General features: G+C 45.6%; 1 protein-coding gene across 1 annotated transcript in view; it reads left to right on the top strand.

Moving 5' to 3' along the window:
* The window catches only part of PIP5K1B (phosphatidylinositol-4-phosphate 5-kinase type 1 beta), a 133119-nt gene extending 119578 nt beyond the window's left edge, over positions 1 to 13541 (top strand). The window contains exons 14-17 of the mRNA XM_065405907.1: positions 4040 to 4153; positions 4847 to 5014; positions 5056 to 5265; positions 13483 to 13541. Coding sequence (XP_065261979.1) covers positions 4040 to 4153; positions 4847 to 5014; positions 5056 to 5265; positions 13483 to 13541 — 551 coding nt within the window. The remainder of the gene's footprint in view (positions 1 to 4039; positions 4154 to 4846; positions 5015 to 5055; positions 5266 to 13482) is intronic.
* The last annotated feature ends 2857 nt before the right edge of the window (positions 13542 to 16398 follow it).

Genomic DNA, 16398 nt, shown 5'->3' on the forward strand with positions numbered 1-16398 from the left:
AAAACATATGGTGCATCATTGCAAGCTGTTTCTGGTCTATACGCTTCCTGTTCTTGTCCTTCTGACCCTTTCTAAGAGTATCATTATTTATGCACTGTGCCAAACAGTATATAACAGGTAATCTGTCCCGTATCGCCTCACATAGAAAAGAGGGTGGAAAAAACATTTTACTAGAAGGAGACAGGCAAAGGAACAGATGCAACATGTATGGTTTGATAAATGTTGCAGATCTCTCACCATGTGCAACACTTGCCAGGCCAAAAAAGGTAGAAGCAATCTGTTTCCACATGGGAGCAGAGATTAGTCATAGCAAGGTAAGGACTGCTAAGCATCATTCTAAGAATACAGACCTTGATGTGGGAGCATATTTAGGAACTTCATAAATGCCTCTTTGAGGTGTATGGAAACTATTGGGGATGATTATATCTCTCCCAAAAATAACATTCCTTGCAGAGTGGATAAAGTGTAGGATACTGGAGCTGCACTTCTGTAGAACCTGCCATGTGAGGATTTTCCCCAAGATTAACAAATTAAACCTCTGTACCTTTGTGAAGTAGGTGAGCATTATCCCCATTTTACAGATGGGATGGACAAACCGAGGTCATACAGTTTGTTCAAGTACATAGAAAATCAGTGGCAGGACTAGAACCTCATCTCCTAATTCCTAGCTCTGTGCTTTATCCACTCTCAGGAAGACGATAGTTCCCAGTGGCACCCTGGATCTTAAGCAACAGAGAGATCTATGCCCTGTGACCAAAACTGCTGCATATAATGTGTATATGTGGGATAATTGCCTCCTGCTTACTGCATAATCTATAACAAATATAGAATATGTCTATGTACAAAATAAATTTCACTGAAATGTTTTGTTTCATAAAAAAACAAAATTCCTAGTTTTTGGCATCAGAGAGACTGTTTTCAAAACAGATAGATGCTTAATTTTTCTTGGTAGATTCATGTCAGTTTTCCAGTTATCTCTAGGACTACAGAATGCCCAAATCACTTATCCTTAGCAAGACCCCAGAAAAAAGAAATGTATTGAAAAGTGACCTGTCTATGCAAGGATGCATTTTTATATTGTATAATTCTCAAATAACATGCTTTCTTCTGTGTAGCTGCTTAAAAGGCTTTATAAATGAAAATGCTGTAATCTTCAGTGGGAATTTGCTCCACATAAAAAGATTACATAGCATGTTCAATGTGTTTTATATACTGTCACCCCAGCATGCCTGCTTTCCCCCTTGAATAGAAACAGCCATCCAATGCGGACAAAAGGAAATCCAGGTTAGATTACAAGTATTAGTGGAAAGATTCTTTTCTTTCTAAGGCTCGCATTCTGAAGTGTGCATTATTGTGTTCCTGTTGATATGATTTTCCAATCAGTGCAGCCAATGGACTTTGTGAAAGGAAGTCCAGTGGAGCACTCCTGATTGCCAATGGTTCAAGCCTGACCCAGAGAAGGTCTAATGCGCTCTAATGCCTGAAACCATATGAGAAAATCTTACTACAAAATAGGTTTGGAAGGACTCTGCATGTCTTACCCTTAAGTAACTGGATGTTATTTAGTTTGCACGGATGGCTTTTAAGTAAGCTTGAAGGATCATTTTATGCACATCAATAAGAGTTGAAAAGGGGATACCTGCCAGAAAAAATTAAAATATGTGCAAGAAGGCCTGGTCACCAAATATTAGGTTTTCTGGTCTAGAAGAGGTTCATCTTAGCTTATTTCTTCAGGTCTGGGCAGATAGAACACCCCATAGGGAACAAAATGTGAAGAAGTAGGACCCAGAAATGTGGCACTATCTGTATACACAGGTATTTAAATTCTTTAATTTAAATATGAACCTCCCAGAAGAAAAGGCAGAAAGTTTATGTCTACTAGGGGAATGTACAGGGAATAATTTAGGCTTGTTATACGTGACTTTGTAACTGATGCTGTTCTGTAATCCTGTGGAATTCTGGGGGAGAAAAGTAAATCAAGGTGTCATTTGCATTTAACAAGATATTGTGGCATACTCCCTTGACTGAAAAACTGGATACTTCTGCACGGCTTTTAAAATTTCAGTACTGAGAAAACCACCAAACTCCTACTTTGATATATTATTTAGGTAGTGTTGGCTTTACTATACCACAGGATATCTTTCACCATTACGTGCCTCAACCCAGTGAACAGCAGACAGTGATAAAGAGCAAATCAGCAGCGCTCTGTCTATTAGCACATAAGCCATTTGTTGAGTCATTTCACGATGATGTGCACATTTGCTTTCAATATTCTATCAGCTTTTTCCAGACTATAAATAAAAGGCCTGACCCTGCACACAACTCCTTTTCATGTGAAACTCTTGTAGAAGACCATGGGAATCTGCATGCAGAGGGCTTACAGAACTGAAGTGTGGTATGGTTTTTACAGAATTTTTTTCAACTTTCTATAATTACCTTACATGATTTAAGTCCCTTGTGGGACTTGCATGATTAAAACAAAAATTAAAGCTTTGAACTCTATATAGGAACATCCCCCATGGGCTCAACATGCTTTTAAGAGATGGGTATTGTTGCTCTCATTTTTCAGGTGGGGAGATTTAAGACACAGAAGGGTTCAGTGGTAAAGAGCATTAGACATGGAGGGTAAAATTCATCCCTATGCAGAGAGCCAACATGCAACCTGTGCATCACTTAAGCTCTATTTTGAAGACTTAAGTAGTGAATAGGCCTTGTGCTACTCTCTGTGCTAAAGCAAATATCACCCTAAGAATTTAATGCCACTGTGTTGGGGTGCTGAATTTTACCCTTAGCTGAATCAGGACAAATTCAAAGATACTGTGCACAACCTCAAGAGAAAAAAAAAAAAAAACTCACTCTGCTTAAGAATTAATAAGCATGGGTGATAATGACTGGCTAAATATTCCTGAACTGTGTAGACACAGGATTATGCCTTTTTAGCTGTACTAAGCCCCTTCTATTTGGAATTAATTACCTAAAGATGCGTGTGATATTAGAGCCAGACATTATTGGCTGGCTTTTGGTAAGTAGTCTTTTAATTTCATACTTACTTTGCTGATCTGAAGCTATTTTTGTGAACACTTTGTGTTCAGCATATAAAAGGCAAATGGTATTATAAATTATAAATGAAAAGACTGACTTTGGTTCTTTGTTCTGAAGGGGGTAAAAGAAATGATGAGAAATCCAAGTAACAATAATTGCAATGTTTAATGAAGGAAACTCATTCCAAAAATCTTGAATTATAAATTCACTCTCACAGAGAGAGAGAGAGAGAGAGAGAGAACGAACCTTCAAAACATTATTTTAGCTTTCAGATATTAGCTAAACAAGACTGTCTCAATACAGACAACTGGCATATACAATTGGTTGCCTCTTCATTCATTCATTCCTGCTTTTAGTCACTTATCCACTCAATAAATTAGTTTATCCTTCATTAGAACACAACCCAGTCTCTGCAATTACTTTGGAATTTTGTGCACTCAACCTTTAGTGAGTGACTTTGCACATTCAGAACTCAGTTTTGTGCATATGAACTATACTTGCATACACAAATTGATAGAATGTAACTATTATATTTGCATGCACAAAGCAGCTGTAGTTTGTAACACTGCAGGTGGATACTTCTGAAAATCTGGTCTGAAGTATAGAACATCAATTTCATTCCCAAACACACTCACCACAGTATAATTTCAAAGAATTGCAGAGAGGGTAGCTAAATAAGACTCCTCTTCTCCCTTTCTTGTGATAAATTTAGACAATTTCACCGATGAAATTTGCTTTCTATACTAGGGAAAAAACAATTTTGTTTAACTTTGTTAGTTAATGATTTTGCCCTTAGTGTGGACAAAGATAAGTGAAGAACCTCAGTTACTGCACAAGGTGAATAATCTTCTCCTTTAGAACAAATTGTGAAGGAAAGAATAATTCACAGACATAAATGGTAAAGGGAATGTAATGCAACACACGTTTAAAAAAGGTAGGTTGATCACACCAGACTAACATGATTTCTTTCTTTGAGAAAATAACTGATTTTTTTCAGGTAAGGGAAGTGCAGTAGATCTAATATTCTTGGACTTCAGCAAAGCATTTGTCACAGTACCACAGAGGAAATTATTTAGTGAAATTAGGGAAGAGGCAGATCAGTACAAGCATTGTAAGATGGATAAGGAACAGGCTAAAGGGGAGAAGGCACTCAGTTATGCTGAAAGGTGAATTATCGGACTGGAAGGAGGTTACTAGTGGAGTTCTTCAAGGATCAATCTTGGGGAAAAAAGCTTGTTTAATATTTTTTTAGTGACCTTGGCACAAAAAGTAGGAGTGTACTAATGAAATCTGCTGCTGATACAAAGTTGGGAGAAATTGTCAATACAGAGGAAGATTGGAGTATTACACAGGAAGATCTGGATGACCCTGAAAATGAGTGACAGAAATGGGATGAAATTCAATAGTACAAAGTACAAGGCCATGAACTTAGGGTCTAATAGTAAAAATTTCTACTGCAAACTGGGGGCTCATCAGTTGGAAATGACAGAGAAGGAGAGAGATACTGGGCATGTGAGCTGATCACAGGATGACTGAGCCACCTGTGAAAAAGACATATGCGATCCTAGGATATATTAGGTGAGGCATTTCCAATAGAGATAGAGAAGTATAAATGCTGTTGTACAAAGCACTGATAAGACCTCATTTGGAACACTGTGTACAATTCCAGTCACCTATGTTTAAGAAACATTCTACACCAACTCAAAATGCTGCATTAAAATGGAAAATGGATTGAGTAAGCCATTCAGCATCAAGACAGGTGTAAGGCAAGGGTGTGTCCTGTCTCCCTTTTTGTTTATGCTAGTCATCGACTATGGATTAAAACAATGCAACAGAGATACAAATGGCCTAAAATGGAACAATTCAAGGCTATTTGATCTAGACTTTGCTGACAACATCGCTCTTATCAGTGAAGATGCCAACGGACTACAAAAATGCACAAACCAACTAAAAGAAGTAATGGAGAAGATAGGTTTGAGATACAATGTAAAGTTATGTTAATGGGGATTATAGGGACAGAAATCAAAATTGAAGAAGAGAAACTCGAGAAGGTGGACAATTTTACATATCTTGGAAGTACCATGAGCCAAGATGGCACTAGTTCCGAGGAAATAAAAAGAATCGGGAAGGCAAAGGCTGAATTTGGAAGACTCAAAAACATCTCCCTCAAGACAAAACTGAATGTGTACAAAGCAATTGTTATCGCCATCACAACATATAGCAGTGAGACATGGCAACTTACCAAGAAAGAGATGCAAAAGCTGGATGCATTTCATCACAAATGTCTGAGAAGAATATTGGGAATAATATATAGACAGGAAGACAAATGAAGTCAGAAAAATGTCTGGACAAGGCACCCTCTCACAAATAATCTAGAAAAGAAGACATCAGTGGCTGGGATATGTGCTGAGAATGGAAAAAGAATGCTTACCAAATACCGCCCTTGAATGGAAGCCAGAAAACACAAGAAGAAAGAGAGGAAGACTGCAATTAACATGGAAACGAACAGTTCTGAATGACATCAAGCACCTCAACTTGAAATGGGAAGATTTGGAGAGAAGTGTAGTTGACTAGCAAGGATGGCAAATGTGGGTAGCTCAATGTGCAGCAAAGCATGGGCTGGACAAAGATCTAAGGGTATTTAAGAAAAATTAATTTAAACTGGAACGGGTGCGGAGAAGAGCTACTAGGATAATCAGGAGACTAGAGGGCCTATTTGATGAGAAATGACAGGAGGAGCTTGGCTTGTTTAGTCTAGCAAAAAGAAGGCTGAGAGGAGTTATGATTGCTCTCTCTAGATAGTGGGGGGGGAAGGAAGAAAATACCAGGGAGGATGAAGAGCTACTTAAGCTAAACAACAATATTGGTATAAGAACATATGGATATAAACTGGCCATGAACAAATTCAGGTTGGAAATTAGAAGACGGTTTCTAACCATCATGGGGGTGAGGTTCTGGAACAGCACCTGTGGGGTCAAACAACTTTAATTAGTTGCAAAAGAGAGCTGGATGAATTTGAGTGCACTGTATAATGGGATTACTTGTGATGGTAGGGGGCAGGGCCCAACAGCCCCTGGTCTCTTCTCCAGTTTGTCCATGGGCGGTGGGTGACCGGCAGGCTTACGTAGGCTAGCCCCTGGCTAGCTCACCCATTCTGCCTGGGGTCCTGCCCCTCCCTTCCTCCACCCGGGGCAGATGCAGGGTCCGCAACTCCGTGGCGCCTCACAACTGCCTGTGCAGCTCTTAACATGGCCAAGCTGCGACTCCGAGGCCCCACCCCAGCCAGAATCGGCTCGGGAAGAGCTGCGCGGGCAGCTGTGGGGAGCCGGTATGAAGTTGCGGAACCCCCACCTGCCCTGGGTGGGCGGGGAGCTTTGGGAGCAGGGACTGGGCTGGGGGCTGCTCTTAGCCCCCTGCACCCCAGGCACATGGAGGGTCCACTGCGGTTCCCCACAGCTGCCCGGGCTCCACTCTGGCCTGGTAGGGGGTGGGGTCTGTCCTGGTGAAAACTGGATGGGTCAGGCCAGTCCACTTTCAAAAAGTGGGAGGGCTATGGCCCCCCTTCCCCCACGGTTCAGGTGCCACTGGCCCAGGGCTCGGCCACATGGGGAAAAAAGAGATGCAGGCCCCCGGCAGGAAGCAGGAGGGGGTCTGGGGGTGAAGTATAGGTGGGGCCACACCTGCAGTTTGGGTAGGCTGAGCCTTCCCCTGCCTTTGATACCCGCCGCCCATGAGTTTCTTATGTTTCTAAAGTTCATACTTCAGGGTTTTAGCCAGCCAGGGTCAGGAAGAGATTCCCTTCCCTCCTGGTCCCCTCAATATGTTTTGGGAGGTTTTTTAATTTCCTTCCTCTGAAGCATCAGGAATGGCCATGACTGGAAATGGGACATTGGTTGGGGTGGACCAGAGCTCCAAGGGGGTAACTGTATTCTGCACCTACTGAGCCTCTAGTTGAAGTGCTCCTTGCTGCTATCGAGGTGGCCTGTGTACGGCTTCATGAGCCATGGGAGTAAAGGGTAGGCTGGGTCTCCTAGGATCACTATTGGCATTTCAACATCCCCAATAGTAATCCTCTGGTCTGGAAAAAACTCCCCGATTGCAGCTTTCTGAACAGGCCTGTGTTCTTAAAGATGCGAACATCATGCACCTTCCTTGACCAGCCAACATTGATGTCGGTAAAATGTCTCCAGTGATCCACTAGTGCTTGCAATATCATAGAAAAGTAGCCCTTTCTGGTGATGTATTCTGAGGCAAGATGGTCTGGTGTCAAAATAGGGAGATGCGTGCGTGCCATCTATCGCCCCACTGCAATTCAGGTGCCCCATTGCTGCAAAACCATGCACTATGTCCTGCACGTTGCCGAGTCACAGTCCTTCATAGCAGAATATAATTAATGGCCCTGCACATTTGCATCACAGCAACCCCCACTGTAGGTTTCCCAATTCCACATTGATTCCCGACTGATTGGCAGCAATCTGCTGTTGCAAGCATCCACACAGCGTTCACCGCTTACTTCTCCACTGTCAGTGCAGATCTCATTCTGGTGTCGTTGCACTGGAGGGCTGCAGTGAGCTCTGCACACAGATCCAGGAATGTGGCCTTGCGCATTCGAAAGTTCTGCAGCCACTGCTCATCATTGCAAACCTGCATAACAATGCAATCTCACCAGTCAGTGCTTGTTTCTCACAGCCAGAACTGGCACTCCACTGTCTGCAGCTGCTCCGTAAATGCCAACAACGACCTTGAATTGTTTTGATCTGTCCCACAGCAATCTAGCCTCCAAAGAATCATGTTCCCTGTGGCTCCTCTGGCAGCTCCGCAAATATTGCCCTGTGCTCGCAATGCTCATCACAATAGCACAGAGCTGTGCAGGATCCATGCTTCTCAGAGATGGCGGGAGCGCAGGGCTTTTTGAAAAGAGGCATGAAACATTATGGGATGCAGATAAAATTATGGGATGGAGAAAACTGCATTATGGGACATTGAAATCATATTTGCAGTCACCCCTGTGTGCGTTTGCCCAACGTGGTATTGCAAACCATCCCCAAAACACCCTCCTATCCCACTGTGCAAGTTGCCACCCACAGTGCACAGCTCTCTGCATTCATGCAAGTGCTGGGTGTGAGGATGCGCACCACCAACACAAGGAGCGAAGTGTGGACATGCAAAAGCGATTTAATCATTGTGATGGCTGTACGTCGATGTAACTTAGGTCTACATAATTTTGTAGTGTCGACGTACCCTGAGTGAGCCAGAGTTAGAAGCAGCAATCAGTCACTACACAAAGTCAGAGAACTTAGAAGTAAGGCTGCATGTTGGTCACGGATTCCGTGACTTTACATGATCTCCGTGAATTTTGCAGTGGCCGATGCGGTTGGCTCAGGGGCTGCCCAAACACTAGGGCAGCCCCTAGGCCAGCAGCAGCAACAGTTTGAGTATGGGAGGGGACTCAGGACTGGGTTGGGGTGCGGGGTGGCGCTTAGCTGGAGGAGGGGGACTCTGAAGCAGCTGGCATGTCCCTGCAGCTCCTGACCGAAGCGGAGGAGCCAGGGAGCTCTGCACACTGTCCCTGCTTGCAGGCACCACCCCCACAGCTCCCACTGGCTGCGGTTCCCAGCCAATGGGAGTTGCGGAGCTGGAGCTAGTGGCGGGGGCAGCAGGCAGACCCCCCGTGGCCTTCCCTCCCCCTAGGAGCTTCAGCGACCCATGTAGCTGAGTAGGGAGCCTGCCAGCCCCGCCAACCCTTCTCCCCCCCAAGCACCAGCAGGAGGCCCAGGCTGTGCGCTGCTGCCTAGCTCCCCCTAGTGCCAGCAGGAGGCCTGGGCCGCACACCACTGCCTGCCTCCCCTGAGCCCCTGCGGTTGCAGCCCGCGCTAGCCCCCTTCCCCAGCACCAGAACGGGTCCTGGGCCAAACACCACCGCTAGATCCTCCCCCCCCCGAGCACCAGTGGGGGTCCTGGGCCACCGCCCCCCAGAGCATCCGCAGCCCCCTGCCCAAGTTTTAGTTAGGGGTATATAGTACAAGTCATGGACAGATCATGCGCCGTGAATTTTTGTTTACTGCCTGTGCCCTGTGCATGACTTTTACTAAAAATACCGGTGACTAAAACGTAGCCTCACTTAGAAGTATCCAAAGGTGGGGTCCAATAGAGCAGATTGGTAACTGTCCATCGGGGGGGGGGAAGGGGGCACAAAGATTCACCCAGGACTGTAAGAAGCTTCTCAAGTGTTAATGTGGAATTCATTATTGTGGGATGTTACTGAGGCCAAAAGCTTCACAAGATTTACAAAGGAACAAGACACATAAGGATAACAAGAATAACTTGATTGGTCTTTAAGTACCTACATGAGAAACTGTGGCAGGGTGCTGGTTGAGAAGCCCTTAATCATCTCCTGCCACTCCAGCCCAAATCAAGGGGAATGGATTGAGGCTGAGTGAATAGCCTGGCTGTGAATAGTGGGCTCCTTGTAGTCTGGTGCTGGCCAGCCCTGTTGTAGGCAAAGTAGCTGTGAAGCCTGTATATAGTTGGGAACTGGTGGTGGGAAACCTTTTGAGAATAAAGAGCATGGGTGTTGCATTAGACTGAAGTGTCCCTGATTCATTGAAGAGGGAGGCCCAGGGGCTGAATACTCAGGGGCACAGTGTGAACCCTGTTACAGAAACAAAATTTGAACAGTCCTCTGCTATCAATCTAGCAGGCAAAAGTAGGGCTACCATATGTCCGGATTTCCCCGGACATGACCGGCTTTTCGGTCTATAAATAGCCGTCCGGGGGGGATTTTTAAAAATCTAAAAATGTCCGGGATTTCCCCCGGTCGGCTATTTATAGACAGAAAAGCGGCGGCCAAGCACCGCTGGGCACCCAAAGCCCCTTCCCGGCTCCCCCCATCCCCTGCAGCCTTACCACGCTGTCCGGCCCCGCAGCTGTCTTCCCCCTCCTCCGCTCCCCTGAACGCTCCGCCCACCTGCTCCTCCCCCTCCCCTGCTTCCTGCGAATCAGATCTTCGCGGGAAGTCTGAAAAGAAGCAGGGGCAAGCGGGAGGCAGCAGCAGGTAAGCTGGGGCGGTGGGGGCGCGAGGAGGAGAGCTCCGGGGAGGCGCGGCCCTGGCCAAGCGGCTCCCTCCGGCCCGAGCGGCGGCCCCAGCGGCTCCAGCCCAGCTCGGGCCCCAGCAGCTCCGGCCCCGGTTCCGGCCCCAGGGCGGCGATTCCAGTTCCGGCCGAGCACCCCCGGCCCGGCCCGGCTCGGGCCCCAGCGGCGCCGGCTCGGGCCCCAGCGGCGCCGGCCCGGCTCTGGCCCCAGCAGCGCCAGCCCTGGTTCCAGCCGAGCGCGCCGGCCGAGCACCCGCGGCACGGCCCGGGCCCCAGCAGCGCCGGCCCGGCTCGGGCCCCAGCAGCGCCAGCCCTGGTTCCAGCCGAGCGCGCCGGCCGAGCACCCCCGGCCCGGCCCGGGCCCCAGCAGCGCCGGCCCGGGCCCGGCTCGGGCCCCAGCAGCACCGGCCCTGGTTCCGGCCGAGCGCGCCGGCCCAGCACCTCCGGCCCGGCCCCAAGCCCCGCAACCCCGGCCGGAGTGCAGCCCAATTCCTGGGCTCTTTAAAGCCGGCCCTGGTCAGGGGACAGGGAGGGGGGGTTGGATGGGTTGGGAGTTTGGGGGGGGGGCTGTCAGGGGGGCAGGGGTGTGGAGAGGGGTTGGGACAGTCAGGGACAGGGAGCAGGGGGGGTTAGATGGGTCTGGGGTTCTGGGGGGGCTGTCAGGGGGGCAGGGGTGTGGAGAGGGGTAGGGACAGGGAGCAGGGGGGGTTGGATGAGTCAGGAGTTTGGGGGGGCTGTCAGGGGGGCAGGGGTGTGGAGAGGGGTTGGGACAGTCAGGGACAGGGAGCGGGGGGGTTACATAGGTCGGGGGTTCTGGGGGGGGCTGTCAGGGGGGCAGGGGTGTGGAGAGGGGTTGGGACAGTCAGGGACAGGGAGCAGGGGGGGTTAGATGGGTCTGGGGTTCTGGGGGGGCTGTCAGGGGGGCAGGGGTGTGGAGAGGGGTCGAGGCAGGCAGGTAGCAGAGGGGGTTGGATGGGTCAGGAGTTCTGGGGGTCCTGTCAGGGGGCGGGGAGCAGTTGGATAGGGCATGGGAGTCCCCGGGGGTCTGTCTGGGGGTGGGGGTGTGAATATGGGGTGGGAGTATGGATAAGGGTCGGGGCAGTCAGGGGACAGGTAGGGTCGTAGGGGGTTCTCAGGAGGGGGCAGTCAGGGGACAAGAAGCAGGGCGGCTTAGATAGGGGGTGGGGTCCTAGGGGGCAGTTAGTGGCAGGGGTCCCAGGAGGGGGGGGTTGGGGGTTCTGAGGGGGGCAATCAGGGGGTGGGAAGTGGGAGGGAGTGGATGGGGGCGGGGCAGGGGCGGGGCTAGAGCGGGGCTCCTCCCCCCCCCCCCCAGTGTCCTCTTTTTTGCTTGTGGAAATATGGTAACCCTAGGCAAAAGTATAACAGGATCCAATAGCTAGAAGTTGAAGCTAGACAAATTCAGAGTGGAACTAATGTGCAAATTATTAACAGTGAGGGTAATTAACTGTTGGAACAATTTACCAAGGCTTGTGGTGGATTCTCCATCACTGGGAATTTTAAAATAAAAATTGGATGGTTTCTCTAAAAGAGATGCTGCAGTTCAAACAGGATTTAATTCAGGCTGTGTTACACAGGAGGTCAAACTAGATGATCAAATGGTTTATATGATCCCGTAGTTTTATAATCTATGAATATCCAGAGTTGTTATAAACACTAACCAATTTTTGGAAGAGAGGTTAAACCTCATGTTTCAGAGTTTAATTTCTAACTATCAGGGAATAAAAGGAGAGTAGGGCTAGTGTACATGGGGGAATTAATAAACTATTCTGCTATTGCTGTTCCAGAATATCTATTCCAGTAATTTCCCTGCATAGACAAACTTTTAATGGGAGAGTGGATTATCCCACATCTGCCTAATATGAGATTTCTTGTACCTTTCTCTGAATCCTCTGATACTGGGCACTGTCAGAGACAGAATACTGCACTAATCAGACCACAGGCCTGATCCAGCCTGGCAATTCTTAGGTTTCTTAATTTGAAAATCCTCACCTCTAATTGCCTCTGCTCTACTTTATGGTCAGATCTCATGAGATTAAGCTTTCTAGCAAGATTGGTCTGGGAATTCAATAACAGCCTTTCAACATTTACAACGAGGAGTACTTGTGGCACCTTAGAGACTAACAAATTTATTTGGGCATAAGCTTTTGTGGGCTAAAACCCACTTCATCAGATGCATGGAGTGGAAAATATAGTAGGAAGATATATATATATACACAGAACATGAAAAGATGGGAGTTGCCTTACCAAGTGGAGGGTCAGTTCTAATGAGACAATTCAATTAAAGTGGGCTATTATCAACAGAAGGAAAAATCACTTTTATAGTGGTAATCAGGATGGCCCATTTCAAACAGTTGACAAGAAAGTGTGAGTAACACTAGTGCAGGGGTCAGCAACCTTTCAGAAGTGGTGTGCCGAGTCTTCATTTATTCACTCTAATTTAGGGTTTCGCGTGCCAGTAATACATTTTAACGTTTTTAGAAGGTCTTTCTATAAGTCTATAATATATAACTAAACTATTGTTGTATGTAAAGTAAATAAGGTTTTAAAAATGTTTAAGAAGCTTCATTTAAAATTAAATTAAAATGCAGAGCCCCCCGGACCAGTGGCCAGGACCCGGGCAGTGTGAGTGCCACTGAAAATCAGCTCGCGTGCCATAGGTTGCCTACCCCTGCACTAGGGGGAAATTAGCATAGGGAAATTAGTTTTTAGTTTTTTAGTGACCCATCCACGCCCAGTCTTTATTCAGGCCTAATTTGATGGTGTCCAGTTTGCAAATTAATTCCAGTTCTGCAGTTCCTTGTTGGAGTCTGTTTTTGAAGTTTTTTTGTGGAAGAATTGCCACTTTTAAGTCTGTTATTGAGTGACCAGGGAGGTTGAAGTGTTTTCCAACTGGTTTTTGAATGTTACAATTCTTGACGTCTGATTTGTGTCCATTTATTCTTTTCTGTAGAGACTGTCCAGTTTGGCCAATGTACATGGCAGAGGGGCATGCTGGCACATGATGGCATATATCACATTGGTAGATGTGCAGGTAAACAAGCCCCTGATGGTGTGGCTGATGTGGTTAGGTCCTATGATGCCCACTTTAATTGAATTGTCTCGTTAGAACTGACTCCCCTTTGGTAAGGCAACTCCCATCTTTTCATGTACTGTGTGTATATATATATATCTTCCTACTGTATTTTCCACTCCATGCATCTGATGAAGTGGGTTTTAGCCCACAAAAGCTTATGCCCAAATAAATTTGTTAGTCTCTAAGGTGCCACAAGTACTACTTGTTGTTTTTGCTGATACAGACTAACACGGCTATCCCTCTGAAACCTTTCAGCATATAGATACTTTCACAGCGAGTTAGAACCAGAAAATGCAGAGGAAGGGAACAACTGAAACCATTCTCCTCCCCTCCCCTCCCTTCTCATTTTAAAACTTGTTTAAACCTTACAAAAAATTCCTTTCAAATTTTGGGTGAAGGCATGCATATATTAGTGTTTTATCCAAACCATCTCTATTCAGCTGAGTACCAGCAGGAAAAAGCCATATAAGCAGACTTGAAAGTATTTGACAGCAGTTCAAACAGGTACAAATATATCACAATGCTTTGGTCCATACAATTTAAAAGAAACATATTGTGCCTGATGTGCTATATGTATGGTATGGGAGTTAATCCAAATGAAGAAAACCGTGTTACATTATGTAGATAGGCCAACTTTTAACCTGGTTAGTACAAACAAACAAACAAACAAACCTTAATATAGATCTTTCTATGACTCTACTAGTGAAATGTCAAAACTTCGGCAACTTGTAGCATGTAAGTCCACTGACGAATAAAACTCAGGTTTAATCTCCTGAAAAATAGTTTAAAAAGAAAATTATCTTAATTGCTATTTTTTAAAATCATATTTAAGCACAGATTTTTAAAGGTATTTAGGAATTGCACTCGGTATAATAACACATAACTGATTTAGAAACCTAAATATTTTCAAAAGGGATCTAGGCACTAAGGAGTCTAAATCTGAAGTGATTTAGACTCCTAAGTGCCTAGATCCCTTTTGAAAATATGTAGGTTCCAAAATCACTAAAGCAGTGCAACACTGCATACAGAAAGGCCTACATACCTTTACAAATCTGGGCCTTACTTTTATGAAACACACCCATTTTGTAGGGGTTATTACTGGATTTGTTTATTAAAGGCAAAACCAAAGAGGTGTTAATACTAACTGCTGTAGTACAGTCACTGTTCAATTTACATTCAAGGGTAACATGAAAGCAATTTGAAAATGCTTAGAAACTTCTAACTACTTAAGCCATTGTGAGGTCTGTCTAGCACTACGGAGTAGGAAAACCACCCCTCCAGCAGCTGCAGAAACCATCAATTCAGAACTGCTGAAATCATTCTCCATTACTACTAATCTGATGCATTTAACTTCAGCTGTGTCTTGTAAAGTGCCGGTTCATTAACTTGAACATTGTTGACAAGCTCATTATTTACACATTCTGCTTGACTAGTGCAAGTGCTAACAATGACGAGAGGACACTTCATCTACAGGAATTCATTGATCCATCTCAAGCAGAGAGAAACCAACATTTCTCAGTCACGGATTGGAATTTACTGAAGATCTCAGGGAAGCGCTACACTACCAATGTACATCGGTGCAGCTCTCCCGTCGGCTTCATAAATCCACCTTCCCGAGAGGCGGTAGCTATCTCAGCAGGAGACACTCTCCCGCCGACATAGCACTGTCTACAAGAGGGATTAAGGTCAATATAACTACGTCGCTGAAGGCAGTGGATTTTTCAAACCTTGAGTAAAATAATTATACTGAAATAAATCGTGTAGACCAAGCCTAAGGTGGGCACAGTGACCAATGGGCGGGTGGAGCAGGGCAAGCCCCCGCATCCCGACCCCATTTCCACAGCAGGAATGGGGCAGAGGGCGAACTGCAGGCAGAAGAGGTGGGGAGAGGCCCCCACTTGCTCTAGCCCAGAGGCCCCACAAAACCCTAATCTGCCCCTGGGTGGACAGAAAGAAATGACCACAAAAAAACAGTGTTAGAGGATGAAACAGAGAATGAAAACTACATCTAAATGTCGCAAATCCTTTATACTGTGTCCCTCATTACCTTTAGCAAAGAGAGGCGTGACAAGAATATAAAAAAGGAGGCTTGGGCCATCTTGAACCAAAATGAGTGTGGCATATTTACACTTTGGAATCAAAAGGTAACAGACACACAATAGCACAGAAATGCAAGCACCTCTAGGATGAGAGGTTGGTAATCAGTCAGTGCAGGGAACTCTGGCTGCTAATAGGGTGAGGTGATTTGCTATGGTTATGAAAAGTATGATGAGATCTTTGATGGCTCCAGCAAACATTGCTTTTTATGGTCTCATTTGAAAGTTTACTGTGTGTTTGTATATCTAGATGGAGCTTATGTTTCTCTCAATCTAATGAGTAAAATGTATTTTTCTGAGAAAACTGTTATATCAGGTTAAGGAAAACAACAAAAGAACAAAAGTAAAGTCTCTATGAAAGAGCACTGTGTGTGTCTTCTCTGTAACATGCAAAATTTTTCTGCTTCATAAAATTGCAGCTGCCGTCTCTAGACAGCAGACTCCTAGAAATCTAAAGATGCAGTACACAGAAATCAAAATAATAATTTACTGCTGCAACCTCACAGAATTCAGATTTTAGCTGGGACTGTATTACATTTTAAAATGTCACTCTTTGGAAGAAATGGAAATTACACATTTCTCTGTTTTAACAGGGAAGCTCTTTTTGTAGAGGGGATACTTATTTCCATTACACTTTTCCAACGGAAACCCTCCTCACTGTCCCCAGTGAGCCTAGTCTATTTTATTTATTTAGATTCAAATAATAAAAGATGCCAGAGTCTTCACCAGGAATTGAAATTAGATGGGGTGTTCAAATCGACGGGGGGAAAAGGAGGTGTTGGAAAATGACTAAATTGGCAACTATTTGACCACTGGGGGGCAATGTGGGAGTTCAGGGGGATGGAGGGAAATCCATTGCCTGTATAAAACTTCAGGCACTGTCACACATCATTAACAACAGAATAAAATCCTAGCACTATTTCAATCATCAATTCAGCAGGAACTCAGCCGGCCACCTATAAAAACTCCTTTATTACTCCCTCATTGTTCTGGGAAGCATAACCTCAGCCCTCTCCAGAAATCCTATCAAACAGATTTCTATTTTAGTAGATGGGACATCTTGTCTTCCCTTTAC

This window comes from Emys orbicularis, chromosome 6 (assembly GCF_028017835.1).
Source record: "Emys orbicularis isolate rEmyOrb1 chromosome 6, rEmyOrb1.hap1, whole genome shotgun sequence".
NCBI classification, from domain to species: Eukaryota; Metazoa; Chordata; order Testudines; family Emydidae; genus Emys; species Emys orbicularis.